Below are 13,977 nucleotides of genomic sequence, written 5' to 3' on the forward strand. Positions count from 1 at the left end.
ACTAGCCTTAACAGTTTTATCCCCCCAATGTTTTTGTGGACGACAATTGGACCCAAAGGGCTGATTCGCTTTTCTAGCAAGGGATTTTCATACGGCCTGTTTGGGATGTTGTGAAGCTGTTTGCCAACTGGCTACTCATTTCCTCTCTCCTGAGATCTGCACTCTTTTGCTCCCTGATCCATTTTATCCGAGGAAGGGTGCGTGCACTCGAAAGCGCACGCCTCGGATACGTCTTGGCTGGTCTTAAAGGTGCCGCCGGACTCCATTGTCCTGTAAAAGGACGCCGCGCTGCGATCCCCTAGCATAGGAGATGTTCTCAGGCACAGCCACAGTCTCCAACCAGCGTACATTCACACATGACTCTCTCTGACACGAGATGCTCCGTGAGGGCTGTTGGCAGGCCGCACTTCCCCATGGCGGGCCGAAGGAGCCGCTGGGGGTCGTGGGAGGAACTGCAGCAGTTCGCGGGACGCCTCGGCGTCTCTTGCCCCAGCACAGCAACTATGCCCCGGTAGCTGCGCTGGGGAGAGCCGCCTTTGCCCGCCTGCCTCCCGGAACTGTTGTCGAGGGCTTCTATTTCCCAGCCGGCCCGCTCAACTTGATGCACCTCGGATCATAGAGTTTACGGCGTGCGGAGCAGAGCGGCTACGAGTTTCCGGGTGATTGGCGCATTGTGCGTTGGGGTTCTGGAGAAGGGAAAGTCGTCTTTGCAGCAGCCGCCGCCGCCGCCGCCATCAGAACCCCGGACGGTGAGGAGCTTGGTCGATGCTGTGGAGGGGAAGGTTAGCGGGGTAGGCCTCGGGTGGTTTGGATACGTTTGTGGTAGGCCCCCGGCCCGTCTAGTTTTCCTGCGCATGAGGTTTCCTAGAAGGCCTCTTCGCTTGGGTTCCCGCCTTCTCCCGATATTGGCTGCTCAGGGTCCCCGGTGCGGTGTGGGTTCTTCGAAAACCCGCTAGGCTCTTCGTGCGGCTATCGCTGTTCGGGTAGAAGAGTCAGAAATAGCCTCCTGTGGATCAATACTCCTCACATGTAAGGCAGGGGTAGTCAAACTGCGGCCCTCCAGATGTCCATGGACTACAATTCCCATGAGCCCCTGCCAGCTGGCAGGGGCTCATGGGAATTGTAGTCCATGGACATCTGGAGGGCCGCAGTTTGACTACCCCTGATGTAAGGAGTTCAGAGTCTGAGGAAGATGGCTTGCACTCGAAAGCTCACGCCTTGAATAAAATTTTGTTGGTCTTAAAGGTGCTACTGGATTCTGATTTTATTGTGCTACTTCAGACCAACACGGCCACCCATTTGAATCCCTCCTGTGGATTCTTTAAGTGGCCTGAAGATTTGGGGGGGGGGGGTCATCTCCCGCTCTACCCTTTCCTGCCTATAAAGGCTTGTCTGGTGGTGGTGCGTTTTTCCCCCTCAGCATCGATCCCCCTCCCAAAGCTGGTGTTCCTGAGCTTTCACATTGTCTTAAGTTTATAAGGTGAGAGGGGGCGATAATGTGACGAATGACCATTTTACACTTTAACTCCTCAGCTTTGAATTCAGACAACTGCCGCCGCCATGTCTATAGGAGTGCCAATTAAAGTTCTGCATGAAGCAGAGGGACATATTGTGACCTGTGAAACCAATACAGGTGAAGTCTACCGGGGAAAGCTCATTGAGGCTGAGGACAATATGAACTGCCAGGTAGGTTTCCTTAGGGAAGTAACTGGGGGTCTGGGCTAGCCTTTATAAAATGCCTCACTTTAGGTTGTTGTCTAATTTGGGGGGGGGGTCTTTAAACCAAGGGAAACTCTGACTGACTCATTCGGCAATAAATATTAAACTGGAATGGTTGGAAGAAGTGCTGTTTCACCACCCCCACCCAGGCTTCTTGGGGGTTCCCCAAGAGCATCCACTCTCAGATTTTGTCAGTGCTACTTTATAAGTTAGGTATGAGTGATCTGAAGAGTATATAGCAGCTTTTTTCAATCTTTTGACTGTGGAGGAATCCCTGAAATAAATGTTCAGGCTTCAAGGACCGCCCCCCAAATTGATGTCAGCAGGTTATGCCTCCATGTCATGTCACCAGAAGTGACATCACACCTGCACCCTTTACACTCATTTTGCTCCTTCCACCTGCCCTTACTACTACTATGAAGGCTCTGCCTCATGTAGGCCAGAAAAAAGGGCAAGAGCTGAGAAGACAACCTGGACCCCCAATACCATGCCATAACTGACTCCTCCCCCCCCCTTTGATTTTTATACCCATGGCCACTCACCGAGCCCTCTGGCCAGTTCCCTAACTTGTGGCTAAGTTCATTAAGGCTTCATGTCACTCAATATGCAACCTCTAATTTCTCACTTCTTTGCTTATCCACCTCTCCAAACTGTAGTTCTGTTCACAAGTTGCACTGAATACACGTGTAGTTTTGTGTACTCTGTATGCTTTTTCCTCTTTAGAATCATAGAATCATAGAGTTGGAAGGGGCCATACAGGCCATCTAGTCCAACCCCCTGCTCAACGCAGGATTAGCCCTAAGCATCCTAAAGCATCCAAGAAAAGTGTGTATCCAACCTTTGCTTGAAGTGCATTGAATAATTCTTGTGTTACATTCAATGCGTACAGCTGACAGGAAACACATTTCTCCAGGTTCTGGTTCCCAGTTTCATTTGTAATTTGTAAAGTGGAGATGTGGTGGTTGTTTCTTACCTACTTTTTGACTCTCTTCTGCACTGTTGTACATATGGAATTACATGAGTTCATTGACAGTTGTGAACAGGGCTTCTGTGGGATGTGTCACATGCCCTGAGGAACGTCCCTATTTGGGAATAAAGCTGATGGGTGGCTAGTTGTGGAGAGGTTGAAAAAAAAGTGATATACCACCTCTCCTTGCAGCTGCCTGTTCTATTTTAATAATTCCAGAGTGGTATCCAGATTGCCACAAAAGTCCAGGTACCTTAAGACTATTACCCATGCTACAGCATTTGTTTTTGTGATTAATCACTATGCTTTAATTATGTTCAATTTGTAATAATCAAAATAGATCCTGCATATCAGATATTTACATTACTATTCATAACAGTAGCAAAATTACAGTTATGAGGTAGCAACGAAAATAATTTTCAGCAGCTTTGCATTCAGGAATTCCAATTTTTCCTTTCCAGATGTCCAACATCACAGTGACTTACAGAGATGGGCGTGTGGCACAGTTGGAGCAAGTGTACATCCGGGGAAGCAAAATTCGGTTTCTCATCTTACCAGATATGTTGAAAAACGCTCCCATGTTGAAAAGCATGAAAAATAAAAACCAAGGTTCTGGAGCTGGGAGAGGAAAAGCAGCTATCCTTAAAGCCCAGGGTGAGTGCCTGTCTATATGTAATTTCAGGAATCAGATGAAGGGCTGTGAGCTAGAAATGAAGATTTTCAGAGTAGGGGGAATAGGCGTTTCACCCTTCTTTCTCCCTATGTCAAGATACAATTCCCTTGACTGTACAGTTTGCCCATATGTTCCATAGCATTTTTTTCTGTTTCCATGTCCAATATAAAAGGCTTAGATTTTGAAAATAAAATTAATAAAAAGGTAAAGGTATCCCCTGTGCAAGCACTGAGTCATGTCTGACCCTTGGGGTGACGCCCTCTAGCGTTTTCATGGCAGACTCAATACGGGGTGGTTTGCCATTCCCTTCCCCAGTCATTACCGTTTACCCCCCAGCAAGCTGGGTACTCATTTTACCAACCTTGGAAGGCTGAGTCAACCTTGAACCGGCTGCTGGGATTGAACTCCCAGCCTCATGGTCAGTGTGTCAGACAGCATGTCTGCTGCATTACCACTCTGCGCCACAAGAGGCTCTATAAAATTAATACTGCAAGCAAAAATGAGCTGTGGGCAGGGGAGCTTTTGATGAAGAATATGCCCTGGAGCATTTATAAGATATGTGTGTTTTCCCTTCAGTGGCTGCAAGAGGAAGAGGCCGTGGAATGGGGCGTGGCAACATTTTCCAGAAACGAAGATAACTTGGGACCCTCTCCTTGGGGAACTAAAAGCTGTTGGAAGCTAATTGTGTTATGTGTTCCAATAAATGTGTTTCTTAGAAAAATGTAATTCTGTTCTTTGGCATTAAGTTTGCTTTAATCAGGGATAGTCAAACTGCGGCCCTCAGTGTAATGGTTCTGGAACAGGTTTAGGAAAAGGATGAGTGGGGCATCCTGTCATTGCAGCCTTCATGGAGGGCCACTGATCACTTTTCTGCTTATTATCCATCATTAGTACATGAACATTTGTTGTACAAAACTTCACTTAATCCAGAGACTAATTATGGTTGAGAAAAGAAACTGCATGTGGAACGTAGCTTGGTAACGAAATCTTATAACCATTAGCTGTTGAAATTTAGAAAGTAAACTAGAAATCTTGAGTAGCTACAGTATAAGCCAAAAAGGCTTCTATACCTTTAAAAAAAAACTTACCATTACATGCGCATACACAATTTCCCTTAGCACTAAACTGCAATAGCCACAGTGTGATATCTCCACAAAGGAGTGTGGAAGAAACTGAAGAGCAACATGAAACTGTTTGTATTGCTTTCTTTCAATGAAAAGTGATGAGAGGTGTTCCAGTCTCGAAGAAAATCACAGTGGTGCTGCTTCTGCAGGTGTATGTTGCTTCCTTTGGCTCCTGAAGTGCTCTGCATTTGAGGAGAAGGGACGATGTGCTCAGCCTCCAAAGTAGTAAAACCAACAACTTAAGAGGTTCTGAGAAATTAATTGCACTTGGTTGTGTTTGCTAGCGTAGCACTTGTTAAATACATTAACTTGTAATGAAGGCATTCCGTTTCATACAGGAAACGGTCCCACTCCATTAGCAACCATTCTGTACAGCAGGGCTTGAACTGAGAAACCTCTAGCTGTCCTGGAAGTCTATAGCAAACTTGCTCACACCGTATTAAAATATTCCACCTTCAGACAAAAGTCATTTATTGTCCTTTATTGCATACAGCAAACTCTGGGGAATACTGCATTGTCAGTTTCCACCCTGGACATACTTTAAATAGGGGTGTACTTTTGGCTAGTAGGACCTCAAAAGAATATCGCCCCAAAATACCTTATTGATATTTTTTGGTTATTCTTTCAGCTGGATTTTATTTTTGCTATTTTTCTGGCTACCAAAATAGCAGAGCCCCAAAAATCCTGAATATTTTCGGGCCTGCCAGCTTCACAGCTGGAAGTGCAGAGGACATTTAAAGGGACCTGGGTCCCTTTAAATGCCCTGCACGTATGGAACTGAACAAATTTGGCATTCCGCAATATTTACCAAATCCAAATACTATACCAGTATTAGGATTTAGGAGTATTTGGAAATACAGATGTGGGGGGAGGTGGGTTTCAGTATACCCAACCCCCCAAAATATCAGTTATGTTTTGTTGTTTGTGGGTTTTTTCTTCTCTTTTTTACAACCCCCTAATTTTAATACAACTTTAAGTCTAGCCATCCCCAGTGGATGGCAAACAAGGCCGAGCTGTGATGTGTTTTATGCTGGTTCGTTTCTCTGTATCGAGCTGCTCAAGTGGTACAAACATTCCTGCCCCTCCCTTTTCATACAGTGGCAGTATCTGCAGTCCTTGTTCCTTTTGATCCCAAAGAGATGGAGTAGAGACACCCATCCCTGATGCCTGGGCTCCAAAAACCCTGACATTGCAACCCAGTCACATGTTTTCTTGATCTGCAGGCAGAGCTGAATGTGGGATTTCATTGCCCTTTGTCTGGAGAATGAAAACGCCACTGCAGTGGGGAGGGCGCTTGGCACAAGAGAGTAGCTTGTGCTTGCTCTTCTTGTCGAGGTCCTCCCGAGAAGTGGCCCAGCCTTTAAACGGAGAACCCTCACTGCGCATAGAAGTCATAGCCCCCTGAGACTTAATAAGCTGAGGGGAAGAAAGGGAAGCAAGAAGGCAGCAGCTTGTACATTATCCCAGCCAGTGCTGCATGGAGGTGGTTCTGAGTTCCTACAAATTGTCTGTCTACTGATGGGTCCCCTGTCATCGCGGTAAGTGACTGATGCCCTGTTATGAAATACATGAGATGAAGACTCTGGCTGTGAAGTGCAGCAAGCAGTCTGACTGGGAAAATGTGAAGTTGATCCGAGCTGCTAAAAGGCAAGAGAAGTGCCAAACAACTGATTGGAAGAGCTGGAGGTCTTTTGCCTGTACAGCACATGCTACTGCCACGGTATCATTCTTGCACAGGAGGTCTTATTGCCCAGGCCCCTTTCGCAGGACCGCTGGGGGAAAGACTTCGGCAGCCTTTGGCTGTGTCTTGTCACCTTGCAATGTTGTTGCCGCTGCCGCCGTCACTGTGTCTTCTACCGGTAGAGAGCTCAGAATCGCTATCGAGGGATTCGTAGATAGTGGGCAGGGTGGTCTGCAAATTGAGACGCTTACGCAAGCCAACCAGCAGAGGCTGAGGCATAGAAGACACGTCTACATTGTTGCCAAGGTCAATCCAGGCCAAGCAAGGGAACCGGTTCATGTCCTTCATGGCATCAGTCAATTCTTTTACAGTGGCTTTGGTCAGACGGTTCCCGTTGAGGGAGAGATGGGTGAGCTTGGGCAGGGACCACAGAAAAGGAAGCAGGAGGTGCATATTGTCATCGTTCAAGTCAGTGAAGCTCAGGTCCACCGTGCTGAGGCTGTGGCCATTGTTCTGCAGGTAATAGGCCATGCGATGGATGTCCTGTGTGGAAAGAGGGATCCCTGATAGATCCACAGCATCGTGGCTCAGCTTCTTCCTTAAGCTGTTCTTCAGACTAGAGAGAGAGAGAGTGCAGATTGAGGAGGATTAGGGACCTTGGTACTTAAAGGCCGTCAGGGCAGGCAGAAACAGCTTGGTAATGCTATCTTGGTTCCTTTGAGTGGCATCCCTCTCTGGATTAAGAATAACCCCCAAAACTGCAGGCCAAACTAATGCGGCTAGGTCTCTGTGAAAGAGTTGCAACAGCTTAAGAAAATTCAGTGTTTTAAGGATACCCATGGTTTAAGGTCTTCCTGTTGCACAAAGCCTAAACTTGTGTCACTCACTCATTCCATCCTGCAATAGTTTTGCAGTATCGTAAAAGGTATTTTGGGTGCATTGGTATGTTAAGCAAAGTGGTTCCCAGAACTGATCTTACAGTGCTTTCAAAGAATGTTAGGATTTCAGAAAACGCATAGATATGCAACCTGTAGTTTCCAGCAGATGGAAATGACTTCCTGTCAGGTGACTTTTGTACCTGGAAACTCTAACATAGGAATGAAAGTGGTGATGACTTCTACAAGCCACCTAGCTTGTTCAGCAAAATACCCAAAATGGCCTGCAGGAAAACTCAGGTAGCTTTTCAATACATCTAAGGAGTGACAGGATAATACCAGAGGCTACCACTGCAACTCATGTTCTAGAATATTGCAACTTAACTGGAGCAAATCAGTTTGCCACAGTGGAGGCTCAGCCTGTTGGGCTTTATTAGGAAAGTTGCTGCTATTTAAACAAGGAAGTGGAAACTGAACAAACTGAACTGGGATGTGAGGCAGCTCTTTGTCCTCTAAGCTGATTCTCCCTCATCTTGCCAGGAAACAGGCTGCTGTGGGAAGGAATGTTCTTTTTTTCATTCAACTTAGGTATGGCTTTGAAATAGACTACCTTGTGCCATGCCCATGATTGGTATCTGCCCCCCACCCAATATTATAGATACAGCAAATATGTATCTGCATGTACCGGTAGTACTCCCTGAACAGCTCAGTTTTTAAGCCTCCTATGCGCATCTGGGGCCAATTGTGGCTCCTTGCGGTACCTGTGACATATGTATAGTATTCATGTACCTATCATTAATTCGTACCACATGCAAAGCTGCTGTCAGGGCCTTGCTAACAAAGCTACGTTCTAGATGAGCCCTTGGTTGGGGACATGTACTCTTTTAACCTTCTCTGGAGCTCTTGCATCCAAATCCCTCCTTCCCCACCCTTCCTCACTTCCACTTGCTCCCTTCCTCCAGCCAAGCCTGTCTCATTTCCATCCCAGATACCCTTCTTTTCCATGCCTGGGTTTCTTCTTGCAATAGTCCCCCTTAAGTTTATCTTGTGCGGACTGGGGCTGGGGGAGAGAGGTAGCACAACTGTGGGGAGGGAAATGCCATTTGTTGCTATGCTGATTGTAGAAGGGAACTGCTAGGTGCCTTCCTTGAATGTTCAGCGCTATTTTCACACAGAAAGGTGGATGGCTGGGGAAGAGGGGTGGTTTTCATAGGCAGAATATCCTTCCAGGAGCACCAGCTGGCCCCTTATTGATGTGCTTCCTGCCGTTCTTGCTAATGCCCAGCCAGGATCAAGAGGCTTACACTTGCACCTGCCCTATTTCACTTTCAACCCCTACCCCCCAATCTGCATTGCTCACCTTGCCTGTGACTTCTGACGCGGCTTGCTGTGCTGTTGCCATTTTGAATGAGGAGTCAAGTGATAAATCAGCTGCCGGCAGATCCGGTCTGCAGACTTCCAGGGGTCATATTCCTGAAACCAAACAAATCTAAACTATTAGCAGGGACTTGGTGGTTTCAGTTTCTATAGCACAACAAAACAAAATCAGAGTCCAGTGGCAGCTTTAAGACCAACAAAGATTTATTCAAGGCGTGAGCTTTTGAGTGCAAGCACTCTTCGTCAAACAATATATTCCCACTGTCATGATGGTCAGTTCATAGTCTGAGGAAGAGTGCTTGCACTCGAAAGCTCACGCCTTGAATTAATCTTTGTTGGTCTTAAAGGTCCCATTGCACTCTGATTTTGTTTTGTTGTGTGGCTTCAGACCAACACAGCTACCCACTTGAATCTTTCTATCGCACAATGATAGAACAGAGTGGAGACTAGGAGAAGCCCAAGACAAAAGGTCGGGGACTACTACAGATAAACTGGGAGGTGTAGGTGACAATGAGCTACAGTACAATTAAACCTCTCTGTCTTTCATCATTTATGAGCAACCCCCTCATCTAACAGTAACAATGGAACGCTTAACAGAGATGTAAGTTCTGGGATCAGACCTTGCAGCAAACCCAGAAGCACCTACACTGTCCCCACATCTAATACCAGTCCCCTAATAACACTAGCTACATTATCTTGGGCTCATCCTCCTAGTGAGATGTCATCTGTCAGCAATGTTCTGCTGTTCTTAAAGCAAAAATGCCAGCACCTACACAAAAGAGTAAATGGACCTTTGAGCTTTCAGAAATCAGGGGGGAATCTTTTGATCTCCCAGGATACGCGGTTGCTGATCTTGGGACCATTCCATAGCAGAAGAATGTCAAAGGGATACTTCACTGTCAAAACCACTAATGTAGAATTTATCAGGAAGTTTCATACTGTCTAATTAAGAATCTACAGGGGTTCCTGGTTCCTCTCATATGAGCAAGACTGTAGTAAGAATGTTTTATGATCCCTCAGTGTTGTTGTGAGTGCCAGATATTTGAGCTTTGCATGGAAATGCAAGAGACAGAAACTGACATTTCACTGACCCCACAATTCACATTTCTTCCTCCACACCTCTTTCCACCGAGGACACGCGACATGCAATAAATGGGTTCTAGTCAACTAAACTTCTGGCACAACAAATCTGGTAGGTTTAGGGTGAGGCAGTGCTGTGTGCATTCTGAAGTTATTTACTGGAAACTGCAGAATTCTCTGGGGAAAAACATTTCCCCCCAGGCCTTCACATTTACCTGGGCACCTCTGGCAGCCTGACTAGCCCTCCTGTTTTCTCTAAGTAAGCAAACTGTACAAAGATATTTCTCTTCCACCCAAGTGGTAAGCAATGAAACTCACCTTCTTGGGGCACTGCAGGTCTCTGGCTAGGCTCATCAGCAGGTCATGGGAGATGGGATCCACAAGGTTGAGAAAGGCTGCATTCTTATAGAGAACTTCACTAAGAAAAGTCCCTTCTAGTCCAAGATCCTAAGGGAAGAAAGCAAACCAGCTTAGAGATCACCAAGACTATTGGGGGAGGGATGCCATGAGTCCTAACCCAAGAGTGGCAACAGCAGTAGGGCATGCCACTAAACCATTTTAATGAGCATTTAATGGGCATCGTGGCTCAACCTTTCCCACTGCTTTTTCAATGCAGCCTTCCAGCAAAATGAGCTGCATAGCATGTACTCTAGGCTAGGTTTCCTGAAAAAGGCAGGGAGCAAACACAGTTGGCCTCTTCAATGTAAATATACATCCAGGAATCACCAGTTCAGGCTAGAAATGGGGAGCACATGCCCCAGAGTTCTGGAATAATTGCCCTGGCACTTTAGCCCCTAGTTTTGGACCTGCCCTTACCAAAGCAGCCATGCTCCACTGGCCTGCCCCGGCGGAGGTCTGGCCTGCTAGGGGCGGAGGGAGGCCAGACCATATTCCATCTCTCCCCCCTTCCTTGTTTTCCCAAGTCCTGCCACATGAACCTCTAAGCAAAAATAAAATAGGAGGGGTGGGACCCAGTGAGAAACCAAACAAGGAACAAGCAAGAAGGCACGGCGACTCCAATATGGTACACCATAATAATCCAGGGAAGTAAACAGACATCCAGGGAGTCTTTAATCATCAATCAACTCTTTAATTCTTAAGAATTCTCAATCAATCCCAATGAGTTTCGCTGCATGGCTTTATCAAGGGACATGAAATTTTTTTCAACTGGAAACTTCAGTTTAGGAGAACAGTGATAATCTGGTATATATGTTTTTTAACCTGAGCACGATTACAGCCAACCAAAGACTGTTGTAGAAAATTCAGTCTTCGGTTGGCAGTAATGGTAGTCAGGTTAAAAACCATATATACCAGATTATCCGTTAAGAGATTGTTCTCCTAAAGTTTCCAGTCGAAAACAATTGAAATTTGATGTCCCTTGATAAAGCCACACCACAAAACACATTGGGATTAACAATTCTGCTTCTTAAAGAATTTATTGAAGACTCCCTGGATATCTGCTTACTACATTGGATTATTTTGTTGTACTATACTGAAGTCCCCCATTCCCCTAAACCAGAGCAGGAAGAGTTCTGGGTACTGTGAGAGATGTTTAATGTCATTTCGTGGCTCGACAGCAGGCCTGCCGTGAGCACAATAGAGCCGGGGTGCGTGCAAGGTGGGCGGGCCATTCATGCTGTATCACCAGGAGCGACTCTTCGGTCTACAGGGGTAGTCAAACTACGGCCCTCCAGATGTCCATGGACTACAATTCCCATGAACCCCTGCTGGCAGGGGCTCATGGGAATTGTAGTCCATGGACATCTGGAGGGCCGCAATTTGACTACCCCTGGGAGCTGCTGAGGGCTAACTTGAAAGAAGGCGCCCAAAGGATGATGTCACCAGCGCGGGGCTGCCGGCGGCTGACCCGGAGGCCTCGGCACGGACGGCGTGGCGGGGCCCTGGAGAAGCTGCAGGGAGGAAGGCTGGGGCTGTGCCGGGCTGGCCCTCGGAGAGCCGACGTGGGTGGGAACAAGGAGGCCACAAGGAGGCGCTCGCCGACGGGAAAGCGGGCAGAGGCAGCTCCTGCCCCGGGAGGGTCTGCCGTCAGCTAACCCGGGTCCTGCCCTCCCGCCCACGACGTCTGGCGCCCTAAGCATAGCGGCCGTGCTCCACTGGCCTGCCCCGGCCGGAGGAGAGCGCGGTCAAGGGGCGGGGGAGGCCACGCCCGCCACGCCCTGCCCCCTCCCACCGCTGCAGCAGAGCCCGGACAGGCCCGGGCCGCGCGCTCCCCACTGCACGCGCAGCGCTGCACCCCAGCCAGCCAGCCAGCGAGCGAGCGAGCGAGCCGGGCTCCTCCGGCTGTCGAGCGCGCGTCTTCCCGGCGAGGGCTCCTCGCGCGCCGCCCCTCCTGCGCCCTGTGGCCGGCCGCGGCGCTCACCTTCCGCAGCAGGAGGAGGACGCGGAGCGCCTGGTCCCGGCGGCGCGCGCGGAGGGTGGCCTGGATCTCGCGCAGCCAGCGCACTCGCCTCTCGTAGGGCGCCGCCTTGGCCGTCCCGCTGGGCGCACCGGGCAGCTTCGGGGGACGGCCGAGCAGGGAGGCCAGCGGGAAGCGACCGGGACGCCCCTCCGGGCTGCTGTGCCTGCTCAGCCGGGAGCCCATGGCGGCCGGCGAGGGCCGAGAACGGGCTCAGCCTCCGGGCAGCGGCGATCCGGACGGCCGGGCTGGGGCGGGGCAGCCCCCCTCCGCCATCGCGGCTCCGCTGCGGCTCCCTCTCGCTCTCTCTCTCGCTCTCTCTGCGCCAGGCACGTGCACGGGGCGGGGGCGCGGCTGCCTGCTGCGGGAGGCCGGGCGGCGGGAAGCGGGCGAGGGCGGGGCGGAGGACTCCATTGCTCTCCCTCCGGCTCGGCCCGGCGCGTCCCGTCTTGGCGACCGCATGCTTGACGGACGCTTCCCCCGACCCCCGCTGGCCAGGATTGGCTCTCGGCCCAGGCGAAGGCTCCCTCGGGGGTCCCCGCGGACGCGGTGCCCCTTCGGCTCGGGCCTTTCTGTCAGTCGCCGCGCGGGCACATTTGCGCAGGGCGCTCGCAAACGACGGCCCTTCCACGACGGCTTTATGTTCTCAGCAGTGCTGAGCGGAGCGACCGTCGGAGCTGCCCTGCTGCAAAGAATCCAGGGGGTTCGTCCAGCCCACCGCCTGGCGGGTCCCAGTCACAAAATTACAGAATCACAGAGTTGGAAGGGGCCATACAGGCCATCTAGTCCAACCCCCTGCTCAACGCAGGATCAGCCCTAAGCATCCTAAAGCATCCAAGAAAAGTGTGTATCCAACCTTTGCTTGAAGACTGCCAGTGAGGGGAGCTCACCACCTCCTTAGGCAGCCTATTCCACAGCTGAACTACTCTGATTGTGAACATTTTTTCCTGCTATCTAGCCTATATCGTTGTACTTGTAGTTTAAACCCATTACTGCGCGTCCTTTCTTGCCATCCCGGTTCTGAATTCCTACTGGGATCCCGCTGATAAGGCAGAGCTGGCCTTGTGGAGCATTGGGTTGGAGCCTGCCAAGTTTTGTGCTCAGGGGTAGCCCTTTCTACCAGCCCTGTCTCAGGTGGCTTTTGTTCACACAATTCCACTGATCTCAGCATAGCTGTTTTCCTGGTCAGAGCCCTGTCTTTCTCAGCAGCGGAAAAGTTGATTGGCTCCAACCCACTGAAAAAGTTTCCCAGAAGAACCCCACAACAGGGGTAGTCAACCTGTGGTCCTCCAGATGTTCATGAACTACAATTCCCATGTAGTTTGCTGGTAGGGGCTCATGGGAATTGTAGTTCATGAACATCTGGAGGACCACAGGTTGACTACCTCTTCCCCACAGCACTGGTGAAATGCCTTGCCTACAGAACCAGATGTGGATCTTTTGGGGAGACCAATAATCAGCACATGAGAGCACTGGAAAGTTTGATAGGTGTGCTTATTTACTGTATTTTTCAAGCCCCAGAATAATAAAATGAAATCGGAGTCCACTGACACCTTTAATATAAACAAAGATTTATTCAAAGTGTGAGCTTTCCAGTGCTTTTGCTTATATATTCCCACTATCATGATGGTCAGTTCATAGTCTGAGGAAGAGTGCTTGCACTCGAAAGCTCATGCCTTGAATAAATCTTTGTTGGTCTTAAAGGTGCCACTGGACTCTGATTCTATTTTAAAGAGCAACCAGTAAGAGTTGAAATGTTGAGAGAAAGAACAGAAAAAGAGCACTGGGGAGTCAGCAACTGGGGGGTGAGAGGGAAAAGAGTATATGACAGCGTGAAGCTGAGGTGAAGAAGAGCTTAAAGCTAAATGGAAAGAAAAGTCCATTTGCCATGAAAAATCTCCAAATGCTGTGTAACTTTCTTCAGTGTTATATTCACACCATAAATAAAAGTTCACACCTTGTTTGTTTAGCTATGTGGGCTGCATAGCTCAGGAAAGAAACAAACACAGACATATGAAAGTCAAGATCTCAGCTTATATATTGTTTAGGTTATGAGCAAATGGTG

At 49.0% G+C, this 13,977-nt stretch overlaps 2 protein-coding genes across 3 annotated transcripts; one reads left to right on the top strand and one right to left on the bottom strand.

The window, feature by feature from the left end:
- The first annotated feature begins 596 nt into the window (after window positions 1-596).
- Window positions 597-4,085, top strand: SNRPD3 (small nuclear ribonucleoprotein D3 polypeptide). 2 transcript variants are annotated; one of them, XM_077308745.1, is made up of 4 exons: window positions 597-749; window positions 1,534-1,686; window positions 3,148-3,340; window positions 3,936-4,085. In XM_077308745.1, the coding sequence occupies exons 2-4, from the start codon at window positions 1,561-1,563 to the stop codon at window positions 3,995-3,997; spliced, it is 381 nt and encodes a 126-aa protein (XP_077164860.1). In that variant the 5' UTR covers window positions 597-749; window positions 1,534-1,560; the 3' UTR covers window positions 3,998-4,085. The 2 variants fall into 2 exon arrangements, with proteins under 2 accessions (XP_077164860.1, XP_077164861.1); XM_077308746.1 differs by having other exon boundaries at window positions 644-782.
- Window positions 4,086-4,436: 351 nt separating this feature from the next.
- LRRC75B (leucine rich repeat containing 75B) lies at window positions 4,437-12,257 on the bottom strand. The gene is made up of 4 exons (XM_077308742.1): window positions 11,877-12,257; window positions 9,815-9,943; window positions 8,400-8,512; window positions 4,437-6,780 (listed from the first exon to the last, which is right to left on the bottom strand). Exons 1-4 carry the CDS (start codon window positions 12,096-12,098, stop codon window positions 6,294-6,296), a joined length of 951 nt encoding a protein of 316 aa, XP_077164857.1. The 5' UTR covers window positions 12,099-12,257; the 3' UTR covers window positions 4,437-6,293.
- Window positions 12,258-13,977: the final 1,720 nt, after the last annotated feature.

Source organism: Paroedura picta, chromosome 13, assembly GCF_049243985.1.
Source record: "Paroedura picta isolate Pp20150507F chromosome 13, Ppicta_v3.0, whole genome shotgun sequence".
Lineage (NCBI taxonomy): Eukaryota > Metazoa > Chordata > Lepidosauria > Squamata > Gekkonidae > Paroedura > Paroedura picta.